At 40.6% G+C, this 27,432-nt stretch overlaps 1 protein-coding gene across 5 annotated transcripts in view; it reads left to right on the top strand.

Annotated features, from left to right (window-relative positions):
* Window positions 1-27,432, top strand: part of KCNMA1 (potassium calcium-activated channel subfamily M alpha 1) — a 907,067-nt gene that overhangs the window by 649,807 nt on the left and 229,828 nt on the right. For all 5 annotated transcript variants that reach the window (XM_027858884.1, XM_027858875.1, XM_027858865.1 and 2 more), the window contains exons 10-14: window positions 6,173-6,283; window positions 10,017-10,122; window positions 12,874-12,956; window positions 17,933-18,002; window positions 26,315-26,470. In XM_027858884.1, coding sequence (XP_027714685.1) covers window positions 6,173-6,283; window positions 10,017-10,122; window positions 12,874-12,956; window positions 17,933-18,002; window positions 26,315-26,470 — 526 coding nt within the window. The remainder of the gene's footprint in view (window positions 1-6,172; window positions 6,284-10,016; window positions 10,123-12,873; window positions 12,957-17,932; window positions 18,003-26,314; window positions 26,471-27,432) is intronic.

Below are 27,432 nucleotides of genomic sequence, written 5' to 3'. Positions count from 1 at the left end.
GACACCAAACCTTTAATGACAGCTCCTTGAGTAGTAGAATGGACACATTATCCAGTTGTTAATGAAAGACCAGAGTGTAAGTGAAGAGAAGGAGCAACAAGCAAGTGTGAAGATCTTGGGTAACCTTTCTCTCATTCTCTGAATGAAGCCCAAGGAGATAAAGCTGGGAAGACAGATGAGAATAATCTTGAGTGACAGGATACCAATCACAGAAAGCTCAAGACACTGACCCTGTAGTCTCCTCAAGCAGCTTAAAGCCATGACTAGTATAGATGGCTTAGTTAAATTTTTTTTTTTAAAAATTAAATTAAATTAAAAAAAAAACACCCGAAGACTTATGAACTATAGCTCTTCTGAGAATCATGGAGAGATAATACTTGGTGAGACAGAATGACTCAATCTCAGCCAAAGAGGGAAGACAGATGTTTAGTCCTGACTGACCAATATGTGTTTGGGGTTGCTGGGCCTTGCTCTCCACCCCTCCCTTCCTTCTCTCATGATGAAATGCTGGTATGTTCCCTTGGCAAGTACTTTTCTAAATGCATTCCCCAGCTGTGTCAGACAGCTACCAATGGTGGATGGGGGAAGGGGGAGAGAGATGAGAGGTCAGATCAAGACAGCATGATTAGAAGGCTCAGCAGAAAGACAGAAAAGAGATTCAAGCATATGTATTTGATATAAATATTATAGTTTTACAGAGACATCTAGATCAATACATGCCACATTTCATTTACCTCCTTGAAAAAGTGAGCACAATGTATTCAGCGAAAGCTGTATAGGATTTTCAATTTACTTCATATGATTTATTATGACAGGATGGCTATGGGTTTTTTAAGTTCTTTATACTTGTTCCAGTAAAAATGGATAGAGTATCTTTAAAAATAAACAGCCCAGAGCCGTGCATTTTATATTGTCTTCCTGAGTAAGGCAAGAACTGTCTAAGATCTCTGCCTGTGGGACCTGGCTAGAGTCATAATTATTTTAGTTTTCGCTCTAGCTGAGTCATTTCAAGGGTGTATTTGTCTTGGTCCCCCACAAGCAACCTCAGGACTTGGAGATGGTGATTTGGAGGAGTCGGGTACAGAGAAAGGAGACTTCCTTTCTTTCTAACATGGTAAGGGACCCCAGACTTCTCTAACCAGGTCAAAGCTCCTTGCAATTTAGGCTTTGAAAGGTCATCTCCTCCCTTCCGGCTGAACCAACACTGAATGTATTCCCTGGCAGAATGTCAAGGTGTTGGGTACTTTGGGAGGGGCCCATAGAAGTCACTTGTAAAGTTCCTCAGTTTCCCCAAACAGGATGTAGATGTTCAGGATCCCATGGCCCTTTTGACATTATCCGCCTATTTCCATGCTATGGTGACTTTGTTGCATGTCTATCAGGTAGACAGATGGGTTAGTTTATCTCTGAAACGGTGCTAATTTGGTAGTGGAAAATGCAGTATATAGACAGTGGGCCCCCTACCCAAATGATGCAACTTTTATCTTCAAATCAGCACTGATGGAGCACCAGGTACCCAGAACTAAAGCTGTCTCTGGTTAGATAACACTTTGGAAAGTGAGAAATCTACTTTTTTTGGTAATTCATTAAGTGTTCATTTTGTGGCTCCTCTGTGCCAAGCTTTCCCACATTTGCACAGTTTTATACTTACACTAATGTCAATCAGACTCTAACGCTACCATTATATTCCCAATAGTGGCACTTGCTTCTATTTTGGCTTCAATTTTAGGACCCTCTTCTACCTCAAATGTATCTTTTAAGGCAAATATTAAGAGTAATTTCACTTCTTGCCATAAGAAATATATACTTAGGGTATCAACTGAGACTTCCTGTAGCTACGCAGCCCCGAATTCTCAGGCCAAAATACAGTGGATGTGAGTACTTCTGACAATTAGAAGCTACTGGTAACTCAAAGCTCAGGCATTTGGTGAGGGAGCCAATGCAGACTGGAAATTCAAATGTAACTTAGTGTTAGGAAGTGGTCTGGGACACTGAGAGGTTAAGTAATTTGTCCAGGATCATGCATGCAGTTCCTGTCAGAGGCAGGAATTTGAATGTCTTGAATGTAGGTCTTTCTGATTCTGAGGCCAGTCTTTTATTTGCTACATAATTCTTCTTTAAAAAAAAATGTGGGTAGAAGCATTATGTTAATTAAAAATCCTAATTAAAATTCATCAATAGCATCATTTACAAGTGTTTTGAAAGCTCCTTAACCCAAGCTGTCTTCAGCTGCCTAGCCTGAACGACTTGTTTTAGGACAGTTATATTCTCTAATAGAACTAGCCCTCAGCAAAATTGTGAAATGAGACAATAATTCTCTCTGGCAACTCTTCTGTCTGAGTTTCTTCTCTCTTTTCAATACTCTTCCCTATGATTCTAATACCCACTCTTCTTGAAATAGTTCATCCTCTTTCTCTAAGGAGAAAGTAGATGTGATAGATTATTATGTAATTATTATTTTATTATATTATCATATAAATTATTATATACCAAAATGTGAGTGACTCAATACATAAACCTTCAAGGGTCATTGTAAAAGAGGACTATAGGCTCCATAGAAATTAGTTTTTATGAGTGGAATTTAAGGTTGTGTGGTACCTGAGTAGGGTACTTCTCTCTCTCTGTCTCTCTCTCTCTCTCTCTCTTTAAGCCCATCTAACAGTGTAAAAATTATGAGAGACCAGTTCTTGGAAGAATCCTTTGGATTCTTGTTTATCACAGTCTTTCCTAATACGTAGCACCCATATACACTCCTATATGTCAGGTCAGTATGGCTGTCAGCTAAAGGCTATATTTAGGAAAGTGCAATGATTGAGGGGACAAATATGGAACCTTCCCACTTTAGTCTTTTTCCTACTTCCCTCTTCTACTCCCTACTCCCAAACTGTTTTCACTGAAATTTGCAAAAGCCCTGAAAATATTCCTAGGAAATAAATATTCTCCTTTCACCAGCCTTCCACCCTGATTCTCCAGTGTTTGTGACTGCACCCCCCCCCCCACCAGGAGAAGTAGGTCCTCAAATGTTGATGCTGAATTAAAGAGGCAGCCTCTCTCCCATCCATCAATCCTAACTGCATTCAAACATTTTCAATATGTTGGCTCCTTGATAACTTTCACTGTATGGAAAACAAAATGGAGGGAAATGATCATTGGCACAAGAAGAGGAAGCCGTAAATCTTCAAATCAGATATAGGACAGATTGGAACAATATGGGTTTTCCAAGGTTTCTATGATAATGTACCTAATAACTCTCCTTGGGCAAAAAGGCAATCTGTTTTCAATCAATCTCTCTTTTCTGAGCAAAAATACCAATTATATTGAAGGGAGGTTTTTTTCCCTATTTCTTTTTTTTTTTTGATAAATACTACTCTCCACCCTTGAAATCATTCTGAGACTGAAAGATATATATTTTCAATTGTCTTCAGTGTTATTGGACAGCTAACACCAAATGAGAAAAGTCAATTCTTTTTCCTTTTTTTAAATTTTTTTGTTGACTGTATTTGTCCACTTCTTAAGAGAAGTGAAAGCTAATTAAAGGCTTAAAGGATAATATTGATTGCATTGGAATATATCTTATAGATCCACAGCACAGTTCCAATTAACTGAACCCTGCCTCCTTGTAAGTCTGAGTGGATCAGCTTTGTTGAGCTTTCTGATTCAAGACATTGATGAGTTGATTCAGTTTAAGATACCATGATATAGAGTGGCACAGCTCACCTCAGCTTGGTTATTCCGTGAAGGCCCTTGAGCAAACAAGTAGGTAGTGGCATAGCAAGAACCAGACTCCTGAACCTTAGTTTTCACTCATTTATGAAAAAGAGAAGAATCTTCCTTCTCTCTACTCTGTCAGGAATCAATACAGACTATTTTGGCCTGACTAGGCTCTCTGAAAGAAGCTCCTGATGTTACAGAAAGTAGCATGAGTGCCATCAGGACAGGTTAGATTTCTGTGGCTTTGTCATTAACAACCAAACTAGGGAAATCCAAAGGTATGCTTTACATTAGCCATCATTGTCCTAACACCTCATTCATTTAAGCTTCTTTTCTTGCTCACACCTATGTTCTATTCATGCATATTTTTCCATATCCTATAGTACACATTTTATCACACATTTAGGCATACATATGCATTATTCACATATGTCTATATGTCTAAATTTATCTATATCTAGATATTATGGGCACACAGATGAAACCAAATGGTGGTTAGCAATGATCAGAGTTAAAAGATGTATATAGTCCTGGGTGTTGATATAATGGCCCCATTCAACCTCTGAGGACCAGGATTAAGAACAAAGATTAAAACATCTCCTTGGATGCAGTACATTAACATCGCTGCCTCCTCTTTATAGCTCAGTTTGCCTGATCGCTAACTGTACCACCGTAACAATAACAGTCCGTAATGGCGATATTATTAACTGCATCATGCGTATTATTGATTTACACTTTGTTCTGCATCATTATCCTTTCACCGATGAGTTTACTGCATCATTCTCACATACTCAGTCAAGCACCAAATTACAATGATAGGCCAACCTCCTGTAATGGCCTCTAATGGAACATTGCATAAGTAATCATTGCTGCCTCCCATTATGCGCTGCTTCCAGCCAATGAGGGCTTGGCCTTCTTGGAACATGCACAGAGCAATTATGAAGTGGAGGAGACCCGGTGGTTCTCAATTTTGCCCAGGAAATTACCTTGTTTCGTATTTGCCACCTGCTGGTGCCTCAAACCCCTGCCAGCAAAACTGCAGGCATGGCATTGGTGCCTTTTTTTGTAATTACTGGTGGGGTCCAAGGCTGAGGTCAACATTGGAGACCGGTAACATTGGAGACATGCTGTTATTATGACTCTCATCCCCCCCAAAAAATTACTAGTATCTCTCCAGGCTTCAGGGATCTTGGCCTTGCTCTTTACCTGTGCATTTTGGGAACTGAAGCGAATGTAGTCAAAGGCAAGGACAGACATAACAAACTTAACACTTTATCCTTCATTCCTAGAGGAGTAAATCCCTAGGTGAACCCAGAGTGAGGGCAGAGGCTGCTGACCCCAGTATTTTGCCCTAAAAAATGTGGCCATTCTGCAGTCAGGAGTGGCCAACCATATTCCATCAGAGTTCATGGAAAGGGCATTGCTCATAGAGACAGAAGACCAGGGATGAAGTCCTGGCTCTGCCACTTACTGAGTGTGTGATCTTGGGCCAGATGGTTAATCTTTATGAACCTTGAGCTTCTCATCTGTAAAATGGACATAACAGCTAAGGTTTACCTGTTGCACAAGTATTGTTAAATGTTTTTCTATATGAACGGCAGCCATGACTGCATATCTACTACCCCACTAATTATCATCCTCCTCTACTATTCCGAGGAGGCACCCCATCTAGACCAAGGGGGTGTCTCCTTAGCACCCTCTCCTCCACCTATCTGCCCATAATTCCTTTGGCATGCATGGAAATCCCATGGAGCATAACCAACCCAGCCAGTGATGCAGCAGCCCCGATAGCCCCATCTTTGATTCCATAGGCGTTCCATTCTCATTTAGCTCTGAGTAATGCCCACTTACTGTAAAGTGTTACATGCTCCCATTGTTGGAGGAGTTATGGCAGAAAAATGCAAAATTTCCTTTTAACTGCTTATGGCCAGCAGAGCCTATAATGTGTCAAGCCACACATTAGCTGCCCTGATAAAACAGTCTGCTTTCATACACACAAAATCATCGTTTCAGCAAGATTTGTTATCTCATTACCTGATAAGCTGTATGTCATAAACCAAACCTCCTACAGTAAATCTCCTGAGAGGAGGCTTTGTGGGCAGAAAGGGAGAGATATGAATCTGCAAAGGGGCTTGATAATGTAGCATTTAAACTCAACCATAATGCCACTTATTGTTAAATGCATAAAACTACTTGGCCAAATGGTTTGGCATTTAATAGGATTTTGTGCAGCATCAGGTGAGAACCCATATGCGTTTTTAGTCCCTAAGTCTCTAAGCACCTGCTAACGCCTCAGCTTTGCCTCCCGGGCTTCAGGGGGATGGGCAGCCGGATTTTTAGGAATGCAGCTTGAGGACACAAAAGCTTCCTTCGCAGCTGCCGCCACTTTCTCCGTCTTGCCCATGAGGGGCAGGGTTGTCTCTGGTGCCAGGGTTCACTAATCCAGCCTCTCTTGTCACAGGCATATCGTTGTCTGTGGGCACATCACTCTGGAGAGCGTGTCCAACTTCCTGAAGGACTTTCTGCACAAAGACCGGGATGACGTCAACGTGGAGATTGTCTTTCTTCACAAGTAAGGGGCACTCTGTCCAGGCTGCAGTCCGTCATTCAGTCAGTCAACAAGCATTTATTAAGCATTTGGTATGTGCCGCGCACTCACTACGTGCAGGGAGGACAAAGAACAACAAAAGTAAACGTGGTCCTTGCCTCCAGGGAGCTCATGTTCCAATGGGGGAGACAACGTGCAAATAACTATGGACATGCATACATATGTACATATAAAGCACATATAAACATGTAAAATACATATAATGTGTGATTTCACACAGCGTAAATGAGATGTAATCTCAGAGGGAAGTTTAGGGTGGTAGAAAAGACGGTCCCAGGTGCACTTAGTGAGAGACCCAGTGCAAATAGCTGAATACTAACTGTGTAGATACTTGGGATGATACAAAGTTGCACAAGGTACTGCCCTGGCCTCAGAGTTCTTACAGTCTAGTTTGGGAGAGAAGTAATGAACATAAGAAAAGTTAGATGGGATTACTTCAGTATTTCAAAATGTCTGTTATTTCATTATGATAATAATAACAATGATGATGATGATGATGATGATGATGATGATGAGAGTAAGCATTTATATAGTATTTTACGGTTTGATCCTCACACTATACCTCTGTGAGGTAGGTGCCATTCAGGAAGGAAGGAAACAAATATTTGTTAAGAACCTACTATGTTTCAAACATTCCAAACTTGTCAAGGGCTAAGCCTTTACAAGTATTATCTTATTTATTCAGTAGTTTGCTGGACCCAGACCTAATGAAACTGACAAGTGCTAGAAATCAGGGCTTGGTTTATTATTTTGTTGATTGTCTAGACTTAAGTGATGGAGAAAATATTAATAATGCAAATGATTGACTATGGTTACTAAAGAGAGCCAGTTCTTAAAAATTTACCAGCACAACAGTGATGTGATTACCTTCATTTTATTAATGAAGAAACTGAGACTGAGACATTAAGTTACCTACTTGCTCAATATCATTTAACTAGTAAGTGATTAGTAGGATTTGAACTGGGTCTTTCTGCCTCTAAGGCCCGCACTCTACCTACTGTGTCACCTGGCTAGATATGGATATTGTTTCCTATGATGTCAAATACAACCTCTCCAGACCTTTTCAGAAAGTTTTATGAGTTGTTAATGCCTCCAGAATTCTTCACCTGGTGATTGAGTCTGTAGCAATTGGCCTCCCCGGATATGGCTAGTCTGACAAACTATATATACATTGCCAGACTAAATTAAGAGCATTTTGTGCTTGAAATGACAAACTAGACTAGGCCTGCCAGTGCTTGTGCTCTGGGGCATAATTTTTAAGAATTCAAAGTAAGTTTCTTACCATAATAAAGCATCCTTTAAGTGAAGAAAATAGTACTGATTCATGAGTCAAGTAACTCTTAAGAGAAGATTTCTGCCTACAAGAGTCCCTGATCAGTTCTACATGAGGGAAAGGATACCATTGTTAAATATTCCTCAAAACCTTGCCCCAGTAATCCAGGTCGGTTTGACCACAATCTCTTAATAATATCTGGGTGTGCTACCCCTAAGTATTAATTCATTCTCATGGGGAAGATGTCAGAGGCCAGCAGTGACTTACAGACTTAGCATGGCCCAACGGCAAGTAGGAGTGTGGTCTAAAAATGGATCGTTCATTCATTCATTCATTCAGTAAGCATGTATTGATGCCTTCTATGGAAAAGGCACTGTGATAGGAGTCAAGGATAAAAAGACTAAAAACAAAATGGTGTCTGCCTACAAGGTGCTTGCATTCTGTTAGGGAGTTATACAATAGACATGAATAAATGTATGCAAAATTTGTACAAAGTAATTTGGTAGGAAAAACACTAACAACTGGATAGATGAAGAAAGGTTTTATGTATATAGGAGGTGGCACCTAACTGTACCTTGGAAAGCACAAGGAATTCCAGGAGGCATCCAATCAGAACACAAAGAGATATCCCCCAAAGAACACTCTCCTCCTCCCTCCTTTCTCACAGTGCAGATCCCTAGATCTGTCCTAGACAAGTCCCAATTAAAGATTAAATATTGGTCAAAAACTATATGCCAAGATGTGGGGAACCAGTTGTTCCAAGACCTTCTATAATGGAGCTGGACTTCATGCTGTTAGCCTTCCTCACCCACCTGTCATTGGATTTTCTTAATCTAGAGGTGTCAAGCACACAGCCCATGGACCACATGTAGACCACAGTACTCCTGAGAATGGTCCAAACCAGATGAAAATGTAGTTCCTATCTGATTTTAATGTGCTGATGTATTGATAAAAAAATAAATACATAAACATGTGGTTTTCTAAGTCAATATGTGGCGCACAGGGATCCTTATGTATGATTCAGTGGTCCCTGATTTTATTTTAGTTTGACATCACTATCTTAGACCACCTTTTATCCCTCTTTCCAGCCCCTGGCTCTAAATTATTGAGCCTTTGATCCAGTTGGGCCTTGAGGTACTGAAAAGATGGTCATTGTGCCTGCCTTTTTCCTCAATTTAAGAAAACCTCATTGAGGCAGCAAGGTGGTGCAATGAATAGAACACCGGCCCTGAAGTCAGGAGGACCTGAGTTCAAATCCGTCCTCAGACCAAAACACTTGACACTTACTAGCTGTGTGACCCTGGGCAAGTCACTTAATCCCAATTGCCTTAAAAAAATAAAGAAAACCTCCTCCTGAGGATCATAGAATCATTGATTTAGAAATGGAAGTAAATTAAAGATCAGAGTCCAACTTCCTCACCTGACAGATCAGGACACCGAGTCCCAGAGGGGCAAAGGATTTGTCTAAGGTCAGGTAGGTAGGAAGTAGTTGACCACACTTTTTAAAGTATTCTTTTAAACCTTAATCTTGTTTGCAGAGCTCTCTTGCCAAAGGGAGAACCTACTACATAGAGGAATTAGAAAGAAATGACCAAAGGCCAGAGTAGAGAGAGTGGAAAAATTCTTATAAATCTGATCTAAGGGCCATGGGGCTAAGCTAGAGTTAAGAGATTCCAACTGTTTTTTGTTTTCCCATCTGTAAAATGGGAATACCAAAAAATGCCCCACTTCCATCTACTCTGTACATATCTTACATGTACCTAGTTATTACATGTCTCCCCCATTAGATGTTAACAACAACAACAGCAATAACAATAATGATGATGATGATGGTAAAATGATTATGATGATGATAAAAAGTTCTCATTAGAATTTGAACTCCATGACAACAGGGACCACTTTGCCTTTGTTTGATTCCCCAGCACACAACACAGTGCCTGGTACATAATCCTTGAATCTTATTGACTGACTGAAAGACAGAAGTTATGAGAATGAAAGATAGAAAGTTATGAGAACAGAAGGATACACTTTGTGTTAGGAGTCAAGCAGCATTCATTTATTCTAGGTATAGCATTTGCTACTCTGTTCAGTTACCTTTTGAAATCACCAAGCAAATAGTATCTCTCTGAAGAAAAGCTTTTCTCTTTCCCTGGGATCTTTGCTACACGTACCAGTCCTGAGCTCACGTATGTTTCTCTAATGACCCAGAAGTTTGGAGCATCACCTGTTCCTTGGATTAGATGTCAGGGTTTCAGGTCACCTGAGCCTCTCACCAATGATGCGGCATGTGGCAGTTTTGAAAGGGGGCAGACCTTACTTTCTAAGCCTCTCTCCGTGGGTACTGCAGGCAGTGGGGAAGTCATGAAAGTGAGAGAACCAGAGGTGGGTATCTTACTGAGATGCTTCTGTTCTTTCTTTCCACAGTATTTCCCCAAACTTGGAGCTTGAAGCTCTCTTCAAACGTCACTTTACTCAGGTGGAATTTTATCAAGGTTCAGTCCTCAATCCGCATGACCTGGCAAGAGTCAAGGTAAGGCACAATTGACTGCTTCAGCTGTGAGGTCAATTCAATGAGTATATTTAGATGTCTAGTGCGGTGCTGGCAGGGCAAGACCAAACACAGAACTCCCCTGTCCTCCAGCTTACAGTCAATAGATTTTTTTGTCAGTATGTAGGAAAAGCAGCAATTGGAGGACATCCCAGGATTTCAGAGGTGATTCTAACAACTCCTGTGAGACAAACTGGAGACCAGAGCTTTAATAATCAGCTGGTGTGTCCTGGGATCTGTTACTGACAGAGAATAGGAAGAGAAAAATCTTTGTTCTTTCCCCTCAAACTTCATATGTTTGGAAAAAAATCCTAATCAATTCTTCTCCCATTTTTTATTACCTCCCTCAGAGTACATGTAATTGGCCAGTACTAAATAAAGGAAAGCCAATAAATAGATTCAAGGATCTGATTCCAGGTGAATAGAAGACCTGGGTTAGAATCTGGCCTCTGATAATTGTTATCTGTATGACTTTGGACAAGTCACTTCATTTCTCTGGGCCAGAGTTTCCTCATCTGTCAATGAGGGTATTTGCCAGCCTCTCAGCTCTCTTCCAATTCCAAATCTGTGATCCTTTGGGACAAAGGAATTCCCATTTGAATGGGCTCTGCTTGACTTAATGGTATTTCAAGTTTGATTACTCTCTTCTGAAGAGACAATTAAGGAACTAAAAAAAATTTAAAAGTTGGAGTAGGGGAAAGGTTTTTAGTAAGCAAATATCTCTGTTACTTTTATTTTTATTTATATTTATATATATTTATAATATTACTATTATTTTTGCCACTGATCACCTGATGGATGCTGCCACACCTTGAGGTGTTTGATAGCAAGTTTCAGGAAGAAAGATACCTCCACTGTCTATGGCTAGGTCACTTGATTTTCACACTAAACATCAGAAGCAAAAATGATGCAGCAAGACATAATCTCTGTGCTGTTCCATTTCCTGTCCTTTTAATTGGATCTGACCAAGTTAGAAAGATCTGGTCTTAATGTTATATTGTCTTTATGGAGCAGCAATAGGGTTTTCCTTCAGGTTTATGCTTTCAGGGCCTTACGTATGCTACATGAGTATTATTTTAGTTTTATTCTTTTACTTGAGGCTGTGTTGTGCACGTATGTGTGTGTGTGTGTAATTTTAATCTAATTTCCATAAGCAAAGATTCAACTTATCTCTCCTCCCTTCCCACCCTCTTTAAATCTACTAGCTTCCCATGACATTCTTACGATAGTTTGGCCTGAGGGGAGTATGGCAGAGAGACTTAGGAAAAGTCACAGTGTTTTGACAAGCACTGTCACCTGGTACTTTATGTATGCCTGTGGGATTGGCTGAAATATAAGCCTTTGTTATGGGGAGCAGAGGCACAACTAGGAATTTTATATCCAGGGCAAGTATCACAAAATATAACTGGGATAATTTGGGCCATTGTGGGGCAGAGGCGAACATGTCAGGGACCCTAAACACTATCATCAGGCCACTGCTGCTAATATCTGTGTATTGGGGTAAGGGGCACAGAGAAGTAGGGAAGAATTTATCGAACTTGCCATCTAGTAAATAGCTATTTTAATTAATTTAATTAATTGCTAATTAATTAATTAACTAACTGTTTAGAGGCTGAAGGACTACCTGTGCCATCAATGTTCTCTAAATTTAGTGCACGTGAAGTTCCGTGCCCTGGAACAAACCACTCGTTGTCCCAATGACAGTTCTGATTGTTAGCAGTTAGTCTAAAAGTGACTCAGCTAAATTCTTGGATATTAGCTCCAAAACTGTCTTATTTAGGCAAGCTAGAGGTGATGTGAGAGCACATCATTCATCTTTTAAGGACAACGCTGAGGAAGAAATCATGTTTTTGCACCCAACATGTGTTGGGTGCAATTATAAGCAATCTAATATTGATTGGAGTAAACCATAGATCTGACACAACCTCGTTTGTGCTGTTGTTTTTGTTATTTATTGAGACCAGCTAATCTTAACATTATGCAAAGGGTTCAAATTACCCAAAAGAAATTTATCATTAAAACAATATCATTAAATAACAATTATTAACATAATTACCTTAATTAGTCAGTAAGTAACTTTTCTTTGAAAAACATTGAGGAAATCTTAGCTAGCATTTGAAATTTAGCAGTAATACCAAACTCCGCCCCTCCATCGCATGTACATGTGCACACACCCCTACAATTCTTAATAGTTATATTTGAGCACAAAACATAGTCCCTCTTGAAGGAGAGAGCTAACTTTCAGTGAAAATTTGCTCCTATTCACATTTGGTATGGGGATGTCTAAAGGATAGTCATTGCCTGGATTTCTGATTTCTTCTCTCTCTTCTTCCAATACTTGATCGATGGAGAAGGGTGCTTTAACCTTCCCTTCCCGTGGAGGAAAAAAAAAAGACAGTGATACAGTTGGTAAAGGGAAAGGAAGGGAGGAGGATATAAGACTTAATTAATTGCTTGTTAAGTAAATTGGAGGAGAGTGGATGTAAATCACTATGCAAAGTGAAAAGTATAATTATCAAGGTGCATGTAGTGCAATCCAGCAACAACAAAATGAAATGTTTACATCCTACCAAGAAATCGCAGCCTACACTCTCAATGAAAACTATAATCTCCGAGGCGCTTGCTCTCCTCTGGGAAGCACCAGGTTCTCCAAGAGCTGCCAAAAGAGAGAAATTGCAAGCAAGCCGAGCTATTTATATGTTTGTGTTTTGTTATTTTCCTTTGGTGTCTTAGATAGAGTCAGCAGATGCGTGCCTAATCCTTGCCAATAAATACTGCGCTGACCCGGATGCTGAAGATGCCTCCAACATCATGAGGTAACCATGGAGAAGCTGGGAAAGGGTGTGGCCTCCTCGGTGTGCTGCCCTTTCTCTCCACTTTTTAGGTCTCTAGGAAGTACCAGCTCTGCTGACTATTCCATCTTTCCTTTCTGAAGTCTTTTTCTGAACTTTCTATCTGATTGAGATAATATTGATGGCATGGAAAGCCATCATTAAAGTGGCATGGGTTAGTGGACTCTGGAGCTACCAAGGTCAAAGCAAATATGAAGACTAGGAATGTCAGTTCAAGCTCCAAAAGGGCAAGGGAAATGTAGAGAGGGAGCCTAGACCATGGGAAAGCAGCATGGCACATGCTGGGTTCAAATTCCAACTGTTCCAATTACAACCTGTGTGGCTATGGACAAGTCCCTTATTTTCTCTGTGCCTCAGTTTTTTCATCTGTAAAATTAGGGGGTTGTACTGGATGACCTCTAAGGTTCCTTCTAGTCCTATGTCTGTGATCTATATGATTCCTTCGAATATGAATGATGTGGTTTGTAAAGCATTGTACAAGCCTCAAAGCACTACATAAATGCTAATTATCACCACCACCATCCTCATTGTTATTATCATTATCTAATGGAGAGAGAACTGGATTGGGAGTCATAGCCCTGAGGTTCAATTCCTTGCTATGGCACTTAACTAGTTAAAGTGACCCTGGACAAGTCACTCAATCTCTGTCTCAGTTTTTTTTTTTTTTTAATCTGTTTACTGGGATGGAATGGACTTGATCTCCCTGAAGGTTGATTCCATCTGTAAGACTGTGTCCTTATGAAAGTAGGTTAGACTTTGAGCTGTCCTTAGGACTGTATTTCAGATAGCCCTTTTGTAGCTTCTAGTCATAGTACAGAAATTCCTTCCAAGGACTCAGGACATATGTCACTCTCCCTTCCCCCATTTTAAAGGGCAGCATGGTCTTATGAGCAAGTATCAGGAAACAATCAAGAACAATTTGGAAGAAGGAGGAGCTAAGTGAAAGTATTTCATTGCTTCTCAATTCCAATGGATGTCTTCCATAATTTTGAACATCCATCTTATTGACTACAGAGTGTTACTGAACCCTTCAATATGGTTTGGGTGTGGGTGTCCTCTCTTTAGGAATTTGGTTAAGCTTTGGGGCCATGAAGGGCCTAATACTTTAGAATTCCTCTCATCTCTTCTGCCCTTTCTTTAATCAATTGTCCCAAGAGACATGAGCTTTCTTGTCTAGAAGTCAGTGGCAGGTCATGATGAAGTAAGGTTGGTCTGACATATTTAGGAGAGAGCAAACCATCCCATTAGCATCTGGCCTTGGCATCTGGCAGGGCAGATCTGTCAGGATCTTTTCATTTCTCTCACTTTTCTTTAGCCAATATGCCTGCCTGTTGCAGACATTTGTGAACTTTCTTAATCAGGGCCTCAGAAGGCAGTAGAAGGTACAGAAATAGCTTCTTATTTCATATCTCATAGGTATGTATATATATATATATAATATATATATATATTTGCCTACTTCTTCCTATCCCTCCTTATTACTACCCACCAGTTCCTATGACCCTCAGCAGGAACAACATTGTAGAGACCTTTGTGTGAAGAATCCATCCATTCCATGTTTAAAGGGTGGGCATATCTATCCCTGCACCCACCCGCAACACCATCTCACTCATTTTACTTGAATATTTCCTTAGTCATTTTAAGGGATAAAATGCAGACCTCCAAGGTAATAACTAAGTTTCATTGTCTATAGCACATTCAATTGAGAATATGACTTAACAGCAGGACAAAAGCCAGAGAGAAATGATGGGATGGCACCTTCTTTTGTGTATTCCACCTGGAAGGTCAGGTTCAAAAATATCATTTCTCTTAATTGTCACATGTTATTTAAGTCACGAGCCTGAACAGTTCAAGATTTTACACTCTATTAAAGTACTGATATCCTAGGGTGATTGGCATGATGCCAAGGCATAAAAATCATTTAGCCCAAATGAAACCCACTTCTGGTTAAGATAAACAAATGCCTTGATTTTTTCTCTGAGGCCAGGGGAGAAAAAAGAACATGGGAATGTCGGGTTAAAAATTAGCTCTGCCTTTTCTTATTTTATTTTCTTTACTGCATCTACCAGACTAAGAAAACAGTCTGCCTCCCTTAAACAAAAATAGCAAAGATGCATTTGAAATTAGCTTGCTTAGAGAGCTGACCAATCTGTATGACCTGATCTCATGATGACTGGGGCCTCTTATTCCTTGAATTATAGATGGGGCAGATACAATGCTTTTTCAAAAACAAAATTATATCCTTCAAGAACAAAAGCCTTGTGTGAATCTGTACAGGAGGAAGTCTTACTATCTGTGCATTTCCCTAATGAACATCTATAAGCTTTTAGGAGAAAACTGATGCCTTGGCTGAGTCTTCCCTACTTCTCCCCTCCCTCCCACCCTAACCTTTTCCCTACACAATATGGTTTATACATTTTCTTAAAAGAAAGGTAAAGTGGTTGATTTAATAAAACATAGACCAGGGTGTCTGAGTGTAACTTTTAGTAGGAGTAAGGTGGAGAACACTTAATAAATCTGCTTCCATAAAGGGTTGGGCTTAAAGAAGAGTTGACTTGTAAAATATGTCTCTGATCTTGAATTTTGTTTTTCTGGTTGCTCTATTTTGAGGGAAATATGCATTCCTGCCTGGAATCCTGACACAGGTATCCATAACAGTGACTTAGATAGGTGGGCTGCGCTTTTAATTTTTACTAAGCCCTTTTATGTCCCAACAAATTTGGCAGTTCACACGGCTAAAGGCTTTCATCCCCATTGTCCAGATAAAGAAACCAGAGTACAGTGAGGTTAAGTGTCTCACCTAAGGTGATGTAACAAATTAGTGTCAAAGCTAAGATAAGAACCTGAGGAAATGCTATACCTCCAAGTCCTCTTTTCCTGATAGTCCAATGGAAATCAGAACCACATATGGGCTGGGACCAGTGGTGTATTCTAAATAAGGATGGAGGTTTCAGAAGGAGGAGATTCACAAGAACCCACAGTGATTCTCAGCTAAGGCCTGTGCTCATTGAAATACACTAGAAGTTCTTATTTAGATGTGCCACTGAGAGTCACAGAATCTCATTATTGAGAGCTCGGAGACCATCTAGGCCAACCCATACCATAACAAGGATTCCTCTGAAATAAGTGTAACAAGCGGGCATCTTTCCCTCAAGACTTCTAGTGATGAGAAACCCATTACTCATCTCCAGAGCAGCCCATTCGATTTTGGAGCATGCCTCAAACTCTTAGGAGCTGTTGTTGGCTTATATCAAGCCCAAATCTGGCTCAAGGCAAATGAACCCAAAGCTCTCTTACTTCCATGAAGTGGCCATGCTCCTCCTCTACTCTGAGAGATAAAATAAAGACAACGGATGATGACAGTAAATATTAATTAGTATGGTGTTCCCAATGATCTGATCATCTGGAGTTTTTTTTTTTTTTAAGATGCCCAAGGCATCTATATACATATATAAGGTACCACTGGATCGATTGCCAAAACCAATTGGGGGAAGAAAAAAACAACTCTAAAACAAAAAGAAAATGTTCCAAACACTTATCAGAATAGGTAGGACTTTTCTTTAAATTTCAACCAATACTAAGATTGCTAGCAACTTGTAGAGATTGAAAAGGGCTTTCAGAATCATCTAGTCCATCCATGCATAAACTGAGATGCATAGATGGGAACTGCTTTCATTAAGGTCACATGTCTAGTTAAATAGAGGCCAAGCTAAGAGGAGAAAGAGGAAGGACTGTCCTGGGGGGAGGAATCTGACATTCTCTTGTCCTTACAGGGAGGAGCTAAGAGAAATGGAAAGATGTCTGAAAGAGGCAAATTTAGGCTTGATCCACGGAAGAAAAACTAAAACCCTTGTGTGATTTGCCCTTGAGTGGGTTCTATCTTCTCTTTCTTTCCCTACCCTTGGAATGACTGGTTGTTGGCCTCCATTTGCTGCAGTTAAAAATAATCTAACTGGCTTGAACATGGTAGGAAATCATGACTATTTTAGATCCTCCTCCTTCAATTCTGTTCATGAATTCACCAATAATTTATTAATCACCATTTATTAATCATAGTACATATTAATCACCTACTGTCCAAAGCACTGTGCCAGATACAGGGAGACATAGATGAAACTGATTAAGATGTAGTTCTCAACAAGAAGACATTCAATTCCTCAGTCAGTCAATAAACATTTATTAAGCACCTATTATGGGCCAAGTACTATACTAAGCCTACCATGTTCAACAGAGGGAAGGCACTAGAGTTAAAGGGGTCCAGGAAACTGATTTTAGCTGGCATTTGAGGGAAGCCAGGAGGTGGAAATGAGGAAGGAGAGCATTCCAGGCATGGCGGACATAGTATCTACACAATTAATAATGGCATAAAGTAATGAATGATGTGGGTAAAGAAGAGATGCAGAGAAAATTGTTTGAGAACATCTAAAAAGAGAGAGAACTTGATTAACCAGGGAGATCAGAGAAGGCTATAAGGAGGAGGTAGCGCCTAAATTTGGTCTCAAAGGAAGATAAGAATTCTGAAAATCAGCAATGGGAGGGGACTGCAATCTAGACTTATGAGAATCTCTGGAGGTGGGACCATTGCATCTTACTATAAACTTGGAAGGAATTTCTAGGTCAGGGGTTCTTAGCTTTTTGCAGGACATGGACCCCTTTGGCAGTCAGATGAAACCTATGTACTTCTCAAAATAATGTTTTTAAAGAAATGAAATAGAATAAAATACATTGGATTAAAAAGGAAACCAATCATTTTGAAATGTAGTTATCAGAATATTTTTTTAAAAAAACAACAATAATACCTGGGACTGCCCACAGTTAAGACCTTCTACCTAGGTCATCTAGTCCAATCACCTCATTTTAAAGATGAAGGAAACAATAGGGAGCCACTAAGGGTGCTAGAGCAAGAAAGGAGACCTCAACTTTGGCTTTTTCTTTTGTAGAGTGATTTCCATAAAGAACTACCACCCGAAAATCAGAATTATCACCCAGATGCTACAGTATCACAACAAGGTAAGAAAGTGAGAGCCTGCCTCTCATGTGGGTATGTAAACATGGAACCTATCAGCAGTGCACCAATAAATATTTAACTGTCTTGCTGGTAAATATTTAACAACTGGCTTCCTGGTGGGGGTTGGGGGATGAATACACAATACATCTTTAACTTTAATCTGCTTTAATATTTTCTCTATTACTTTTTTTTAAAGTCTAGAAAACCATCAAAACAATAAACCATGCCTGATTTGTAGTAATTCCAATTTCCAAGTGTAAATGATCATGCTGAAAATGCAGCAGTCTGTTCTCGAGAGCTGGTTTAAGCTTGCAAGCTCCAGGTCACCTATGGCTTCCACTTTCTTTCATTTTAAAAAATATATATAATATTTTAATTTCCCCCAATTATATGGTAAAACAATGTTTAACATGTGGTTTTTTTTTAAGTTTTGAGTTCCCAATGGCTCCCACTTTCTACTTCAGCCCCATACTATCAAAAAAGTATTATGGAAAAAAGAGGTATGATAGGTAACAATCTCTTTGGAAAATTCCTTCTAGCCAAATATCCAGGTATTACTGGGTCTTTGGAAGAGATCTTTATTCATAAAATAGCTAACATTTATGTAGCACTTTAAGGTATTCAAAGCTCTTGACACACATTATTTAATCTTTAATAACTCTGTGAAATTATCCTCATTTTACAGATGAGGAAACTGAGTCCCAGGGAGGCTAATTAACTTGTCCATGGCAGTGAGGTGGTATTATGGATAGAGCACTGGGCCTGGAGTCAGGAAGACCCAAGTTCAAATCTGGCCTCAGACACTTCTAAGCTGTGTGACCCTGGGCAAGTCACTTAACCTCTGTTCGTCTCAGTGTCCTAATCTGGAAAACAGGGATAATACTATCACCTACCTCTCAAGTTTGGTGTGAGGTTCAAAATATATAAAAATTGTAAAGCAGTTAGCACAATGCCTGGCACATAGTAAGTGCTATATAAATGTAAGCTATTATTATTATTTTTATTATATTATGCCACATTTCTGTTATTAACGTTCATATTTATTCCTTTAGTAAGTGTCCACTGTATGGAGCTTTTGACACATCCCTAGATTACTTTTTGTTAAATACCCTAAATTTCTCTCATTTATGCACTTTGAACATTCAGTAGCAATGCAGTGAGTGCCTACTATGTGCTCAGTGGTCTATCTTATTGCTGTGGACAATACAAGAAAGAAAAGGTGGAAGAAGCCTGCCTTCAAAGAACTGGCAGTTCATCTGGTTAGGCAAGGCAGATGTCCCCAAAGATCAATTATACTGCACTGTCACTGTTCAAAGCTATAGGACCCAAAGGGATGAGAGTAAGTATGGTCTGAGCGGAATGACCAGTTTACTATGAATTTCTGAATCCACAAGGAGATGAGGTAGACCTAGAGGGAATGCAACATGAGCAGGATTCCTGCTTCAGGTATGGGTTGAAAAACATAATCCTTGAGGACGTATTTAACTCAGATATTTTGATTATATGGACTTGGTTCACCTCAAACGAAGTTTAGAATGAGCATAGTTCATTTCAGGGAGGAAGTTCCCTCTCAGGAGATTTAAAAATAAATGTATAATTTCTTAAGATGTATGGTTTAGGAAAGTGCATATGTGTATGAGTTTCAGGGGATATTGGTTCTTTTTTCTCTTCTCTTGTGATTTGCTTATCTACAATTTAGAACTCAGTCTCTCTTCCCAAAAGCAATACTTTTCTACTTAGTAAGCTCCCAGGAAAACAGCTTTTGGGGAGGGAAAGTAGCTAGTGACTCCTTTATTTGAGACTCAGTAGCTTATCTTAGCAATGAATCCTAAAGACCAGAAGCTACTTTGTACCCGGGTCCAGGTGTCTTCGTTGAACACAATAACTCCCAGCTGGATCAGGAGTGAGAGTGATCCCCATCATCCAGCCCTCGTTCCCTACATAACAAACAGGATGATGACCCAGAGATGACTCCATTCTGCCAATTGCAACAGCCCCATGCCATTATTCCTTAATTGCTGGCAAACGATGACCCATTTTGCCATGTGGGAGCCCACCGAAGGCTCTTCTTTTGAGTGTATCCTGCTGTCGGCGATTCGCCCTCCACTCGGAGATCACCGTCATTGCCAACCATTAGCCAGCCCTCAGCAGGTGGCTGCTTTTCTGCAGTTCAACATTACATAGCAGGCAGGTTTGGTGGTGGGCACCCAAGGTCGTATTCATCTGTCTGTGTCTCGAAAACCAGGACAACCTCGAGCTGAGCACATGGAGACAATGTCAGTGACAAACCAGCCCCAACTTGCCGAAGCTCCTGAGTTGTAGCTCCATAGCTGGTGATGCTCTATGGGATTTTCCCTGGTGCTGGTGTTGGAATTTTCCTAGCTTTGACCTTCACATTGGTGGATGATGTTAGTATGGAGCTGAATGTCTACTGATGGTTATTTATTTTGGCAATTTAAAGTTTAGTTGGGTTGGGTTCTCTCTCTCTCTCTCTCTCTCTCTCTCTCTCTCTCTCTCCCTCCCTCCCTCATTCCCTCCCTCCTGCTTTAAGGCAGATTTACACTGAATGGGAATAATAATGCTCTATATTTGGAAAGGGGTTAAGGCTCCTTCAAATTAGAAACAAAGCTTTTTTTTTTTTTTGATGTATTCAACTGAATTTGAGTGAAATGATTCTTGTCAAAGCTAAAACAACTCCACCACCCCACCACAGTTTGGAGCCTGTGCCTATGCATGCCTACTTTCATCTTCAACATCTCTTACAAATGTGAACTGTATAAATTGTTCAAAAATAATAGAGGGCATCTCTCCTCCATTCTTACTTGCCCGGAGTCTGATTTCTTTTTAGTCTTTTAGTCCCAATTTATTTGGGTCCTGGGGCTGTGCAAAAAAATCAAAGATTGAGACTTTGGCCAGGCAAGTCAGAAACATAAAAGCACCCTGTCCTGATGGCAGAACTTCTGAGATTTCTAAACAGAGAGGGGGAATTGGCTTTGACAGTTACCCAGACTCTTTTTTCCACCCAACTGAGTGCCAAGGAAATGCCTCAGGACCGCCAATACATTGTCACCAGAACCATCTTCAAGAGGAGAGGTGGGGAAGCTGAGGGGGCTGTGATCGTGGCAGCTCCCTTGGCACTGCCATTCTTCATCCAGACAGCCTGCTGAGCAGCACAGTTGACTGAAACCAGCCTTAAGCCAAGGTCAAGCTTATCGCTGCTGTGCCCAGCTTCCCAGCGTGATACAGTGAATTCTTCCTGGTTCTGGAGTCGGGGTACCTGAGCTCAAATCTAGCCTCTGAACCTGTGGGACCTGGGGTGACTCAACCCCCAAAGACCTTAGTTTTTGGAGAACGGGCTTTCCCAGCGTCCCCCCATCTTGCGTGATCCAGGATAAGCAGCTGCACATTCCTGGGCTCTCAGTAAGAAGTCAAGCCTACCTTTCAAATATAATTATAATAATCCTTTGTGTTTGTTGCTTGTTGTTAAGTCATTTCAGTCACGTCTGACTCTTTGTGATCCCATTTGGAATTTTCTTGGTTAAGATATTGGAGTGGTTTGCCATTTCCTTCTCCAATTCATTTGACAGAGGAGGAAACTAAAGCAAGTAGGGTTAAGTGACTTGCCCAGGATTGCATAACTAGTAAGTATCTGAGACAGGATTTGAACTCAGGACTTCCTGACTCCAGGCCTGGCACTATCCACTGTGCCACCTAGCCTCCCTACTTTGTAGTTTGTTTGTTTGTTTTTTCACTCAGTTTGTCTCCTTTAATTCAGGAAATATTTAATTCAATGAGCGTTGATTAAACACCTACTATGTTCAAAGCTACGTTACATAGTGGGACAGTGCTGCAATTCTGGTCAGGAAGACCTGTTTTTGGATTTCACCTTGCCCTCTTCTTAGATGTGTGACCATGAGCAAGTCCCTCCCTCTGTCTCATCCTCCGGAAACTCCCTAAAACTACAGATGCAGCGTTCTGCGTCTGAAATCACAGACTCTTGACCTAATAAGTGTGTGAAAGGCACTAGCTAGCTATGTGAAAATACACAAGGAGACAAACAAAAAATATGTTCCTGTTCTCAAGGAGCTTATGGCCAAGGGGTGGGGAATACATTCTATTTTCACAGAACTTTAGACATCTCATAGAACTATTGCAGAAAAAGATGAGCTAGTTTTGGTGTGCAGAAACTTAGGGGAGTGTGTTTTTGAGCCAGTGCTCTGGACAGGTGGTACCAGCAGCCGTGATCCCTCAAATGTCGGAACACGTGGACCCATCAGCCTAGCAGTAGACCCTAGGAGCAAGCAGAGCAGAAGGGATTGATACTCCCCAGAAGTGATACAGTTTGTCACACTGAAAAGCATCCAAGGCACCACATTTCTATCTCTGAAGGAGAAGAATGATACCATTGGGCTTTCTTTGCTCTCAATGTAGGGAGCTTTCATCTCCTTAAGGAAAGATACTTAGTGTGAATTGGTCCTTGATGAAGGTGGGGAGCACAGTGGGGATGGGGATGGTGAGGATGGCCATTGGCAGTACTGGGATGTAGCTGAACTCCTCTATTCCTCTTAGTAATAACTGTGACTTTAAACTTTTCAAAGTGTTCTGACATGCCCATTTAATAAGGTGTTATCCCACTTAAGCAGGAAGGGCCGATGCTATTATTTCAATTTTGCCTGTGAGAAAATTGAGATCATAGATCTAGGGGCCTCAGAGTCTGTCTAGCACAAGCCATTCTCTTTACAGTTGAGGAAACTGAGGCCTAAAGAGTGTAAATGACTTACCCAAGGCCATATAGATAGCAAACATCAGAAGCAAGATTTGAACAGAAGTTCTCTGACTTGAGAGTCAGAGGTCTTTCCACCATACTAAGATATTACTAACATACTATAGGGCAGCTAGGTGGTGCCACAGTGCACAGAGAGCCAGGCTTGGAATCAGAAAGACTCATATTCCTGAGTTCAAATCTAGCCTCAGACATTTATTAGCTGTTTGACCCTGGGCAAGTCTCTTAACCCTGTTTGCCTCAGTTTCCTCATCTGTAAAAGGAAATGGCAAACCACTCCAGCATCTTTGCCAAGAAAACCCCGAATGAGGTCACGAAGAATCAGACACAGCAGAAACAATTGAAGAACAAAAGATATTATTATTTTAAAGATAAATTTTATTAAAATATTTTGCTTTAACTTCCCCTTTATTTCCAAATACATCCTTCCTCTCTCCCCTACCCAAAGATTGTATACCTTGTAATGAAGAATAAAAAAATAATCATTTAAAACTAGGATATCAACTGAGATGAAAAATATGCACAATGTTTCACACCCCTAGTCCCCCACCTCTCCAGTGAAGGTTAGGACCTCTTCTTTGGCCAAGCTAGAGCCATTAATTACTGTTAATAATAAGCCATATTCATGGAGCTCTCTAAGGTTTGTAAAGCCCTTTTCTTACCTTGTAAAGTACTTAGTGAGATGTTATCCTTGGTGAATCTCAGCAACATTAAGTGACTTTCCCAGAGTCATTTAGCAAGTGATTAAAGAATTGGAATCTGGGCTCAAACACAGTTCTCTGATATCAGTGTGGGTTTTCTTCCCATTCACCATGACATAATGGTGAATTGCTCAAGGTTACAGAAATGAGTGGTTAATCAGGCCTAGAATCTAAGCCTCCCACTCTCATTTCAATGCTTTCCCCATCTTCTACAACTGAGGTAAAGGCCACTAACATTGTGACTGGAGAGACGCTTCTGGCCTTGCCTTTGGGGCACAGATGTATTTTCTAAATTAGGGGATTTTTCTCCTGTGCTTCTATTTGGGCACTTTCCACCAGGCCAAGATTTCTTTCCAATGAAGATGCCAAAAAGAGGTAGAAACTCATAATGTGAATCCCCATGGCGGATCAGGATCTTTTTTGTTTCATTAACACGATTTTTCTTCCCCATCTCACTCCCACTCCTACTTTACTCAGTGATTGGAGAAAGTGAGCTGGCCAACAGAAGGGGCAAAGGAAGCCCCAAGTAATGGAACTAACTTGAATTTCACATGTAATGACATGTAAAATATGTCTAAACAAAGAACTCAAACCAGATGGAAGAGTGAGGAGTGAGGAGTCAGAGACTTGAGTTATGAGTGAGGACTGAAAACTTTATATTTTGACAAGCACATGGAACTTGGAGGGATCCTCTAAGTGGCACCCCCACCCCTAATTTGAAATTCAAGAAGCTATGGTAGCCGTACCTCACTCTTCACTTGCCTCTGCATTAGGGGTATTGGTCACTGAAGTGCCAGTGGCATTGTTTCTTAAGTCCCTGGGGGCTGGAGTAGAGGACCTCTGAGGTCCTTCCAGTACTAAATCTATGGTCTCATGTTCAACCCACATTCTTGGGGCATTTAAGTTCAAATTCATATCTCATCACTCAATTGGTTTATTCTATTATAATGAATCAGAAAAGGTCAGGGCCAGAAGAGACTTTCAATAATATCAAATAGAATATGAGCTTTTTTGAGAGTAGGAAGCATTTTGTATTTTTGTCTCTAAATCTCTAGTGCCAAGCACAGTTCCTGGCACAGAATGGACACTTAATAAGTTCTGAGTGCGTGATTATTTGATTGATTAGTCTAATTGAATGTCCTCAGTCTTACATATGGGGATAATAACTCCCAGGGAGCTGAAATGATTTGTCTATATTCACTCATTTAGAAAGTGGTCAAGTCAGGACTCAAAATCCAGATTTTTGCCTCAAAGCCTAGCTGCCTCCATTGAGGCATCTTTGAAAATAAAGCAAAGATTGATGTTCCCAAAGTAGATACCAGCAGGGCATTGAAGTGGGAGAAAAGATGGCTTACTAGAATTGCGTGACTGGTGGGGGGAAGTAGGGGAGGAACAATCTTAGGGTGCTAAGCATTGATCCTAGCCCAGACTTATGCTATGACTTTAAATATTAGTATTTTTGAATCTGGCTCCATCAAGCCCTTGGAAGAGCTGTCTTTGGGTCAGTACTCAGATGAATAGGGAGTCAACCCCACTCTGAAAAGACCCATAAAGGTGCCTTTCTATATTCTTCCATGGAGAACTTTCTTTCCTTCAAGTAAGATTTCTGAGCACATTATCAGAAGTGAATAAAGCACAATCTTTGGCCTTCCCAGTACCATAAAGAAGGAGAAGATAACCAAAGAATCACAGAGTCTTATAAGGTCTTAGAAGTCATCCAATCCAACCTCCTCCTCACCAATGCCTGTTGTTGACCTCTCAATTGCTTTCATTGACTGGGAGTTCACAGCTTTCCATGGAAGTCAGTTTGTTGTTAGCTTTAATTGTTAGGATATTCTTAGATTATCCAAAATCCCTCTTCCCGTACCTTCCTTGTGTTGGTTTGCTGCCATCAGGAACAGTGCAGAATGTGTAATCCATCTTCCACATGACAGCCCATATTTTAATATGACTATCATGTCTCTCCTTAACCTTATTTTTGCCAGGTTAAACACCCCTAATTCCCAGGACTCTTCTTTACTCTGATATGGTGTCTAGACTCCTTAACATTTTGGGTTTTCTCCTCTATATAATTTTTAGGTTATCCATTTCTTTTTAAGGTGTGGAAGCCAGAACTAGGTATACTATTTCCAGATGTATCGTCTTACTAGTACAGAGTACAGTGGGATCCTTGCTTCTTTTGATTTGGATATCATACTTATATTAAATTAGCCTGAGATTACATGAGCTTCTCCCCCCACCTCCCCTCACCCTCAGCCATGTCACACTCAGGTTTCCTCATTTTCATCCATATTGTTGACAAAAAAATGTTGAACAGGCCTCAGCTAAGGACCATCAGTGTATCAACAGGTATTCAAATGCCTCATGTTTGCCTAAAACAATGATCTGGCTGTGATGGTACAAGGTCGGAGACAAGGCTTACCTACAGGGAGCTTCGAGTTTAGTTCAAGGGCTCACTTAGCAGAATGGCTTAATTTGTCTGACACAGGAGAAAATTCCCTCTTTGTACTCTTTGGCTAAAGGAAGGAAACAAGGCTCAGGGAATGAGCTTGGCCCTAAAACTAGGGAAAATGATGAGAAGAAATACAGAAAAGTCCCAGGGAAATAAGGAGATCTGGTCAACAGCCAAATTGAGTGAAAATACCAATTGTCAGAGTCAAGCAGTCACAAGAAGGTGGTCTCCTTCCTTCTTGTCTTTGTCTCCTGTCACTTGGTCAATGAGACATTCTTGTAAGGATTCTTTTTTTAATGGAGAAAAATAATTTCTCTCTGTGTGTGTGTGTGTCTCTCTCTCTAAAGTGATCTCCTGTACCTGTATTTGCTCCCTCAGGCCCATCTGCTAAACATCCCAAGCTGGAATTGGAAAGAAGGAGATGACGCAATCTGCCTTGCTGAGTTGAAGCTAGGATTCATAGCCCAGAGCTGCCTGGCTCAAGGCCTCTCCACGATGCTCGCCAATCTCTTCTCCATGAGGTCATTCATAAAGGTAATGTCTTGTCCTATTAGTGAGCATTAGTCCACAATTCAATTTGTCGTGGGGTTGAGTAGAGAGCATAGCTTAAACTCAAAACAGATAGACACACATTATCTACTTCAGTTGGGGAGGAATTCTTGCTCAAAGATTTGGGCACAAGGCCAGCTTCTTTCAAAATTATGTTTTTATTTTTATTTGGCACATCCACGGACATTAAATGATTGTTCAAAGCACAATCCTCTCTCTCTCTCTCTTTTTTTTTAGATAAACCACATGTTTATCTATCAACAAAGCCCCTGCTGTTAAAACAAAAATATGATTTATATACATTCCATATGGCACCAAAGTGCCTAAAGAAAAGAATTATCATTTTGGTCTTTTACATCAAGTGGCTGGTGGACCTCTCACTGTGCGAATAAATACAGACCATGTGTTTGTGCCGAGGCCCAAACCCCAACAACATAATTCATTTATTTATTTCTCTACAATCAAGGGGGCCAGCAGATCTTACATGTCATGGTTGTTTGAGTGGAGAGTGAGGAGATGCACAGCCTTCTTGGCAACACTGCCCTTTCAAAGTCTGAAATTCAATCTGTCCCAGCCACTGCTCATCACCCCCATGGGTCTAGTCAAGAAGCCACTACAAACTCCCTCTTCCTTAAACCCCCTCCCCTTGTCCCTTCCTAAGAGAAATGATGAAAGAAATGACCAGCTATGCCTACAGGAGGGAGAGTGTAAGTGAGAACCCCTGACAACGGAGGAGGCCTCTCTTGAAATTGAGACCATTGAGAACATGGCATCTTTGGCTTTGGGGAACTCTGAGTCTAGATAGTCATGATGGGTAAACATGTTCCCCCTAAATAATTAATTTGGGTTCTCCTGGCTTAGAATTTGGGTTGATCCCAACTGAGTAGTAGTAGTAGTAGTAGTGGTGGTGGTGGTGGTGGTGGTGGTGGTGGTGGCGGTGGTGATGG

This window comes from Vombatus ursinus, unplaced genomic scaffold (genome assembly GCF_900497805.2).
Source record: "Vombatus ursinus unplaced genomic scaffold, bare-nosed wombat genome assembly UNPS02000749.1, whole genome shotgun sequence".
Taxonomy (NCBI): domain Eukaryota; kingdom Metazoa; phylum Chordata; class Mammalia; order Diprotodontia; family Vombatidae; genus Vombatus; species Vombatus ursinus.
Note: the sequence above shows the minus strand (reverse complement) of the source record. Positions and strands in the feature narration are given on the sequence as shown.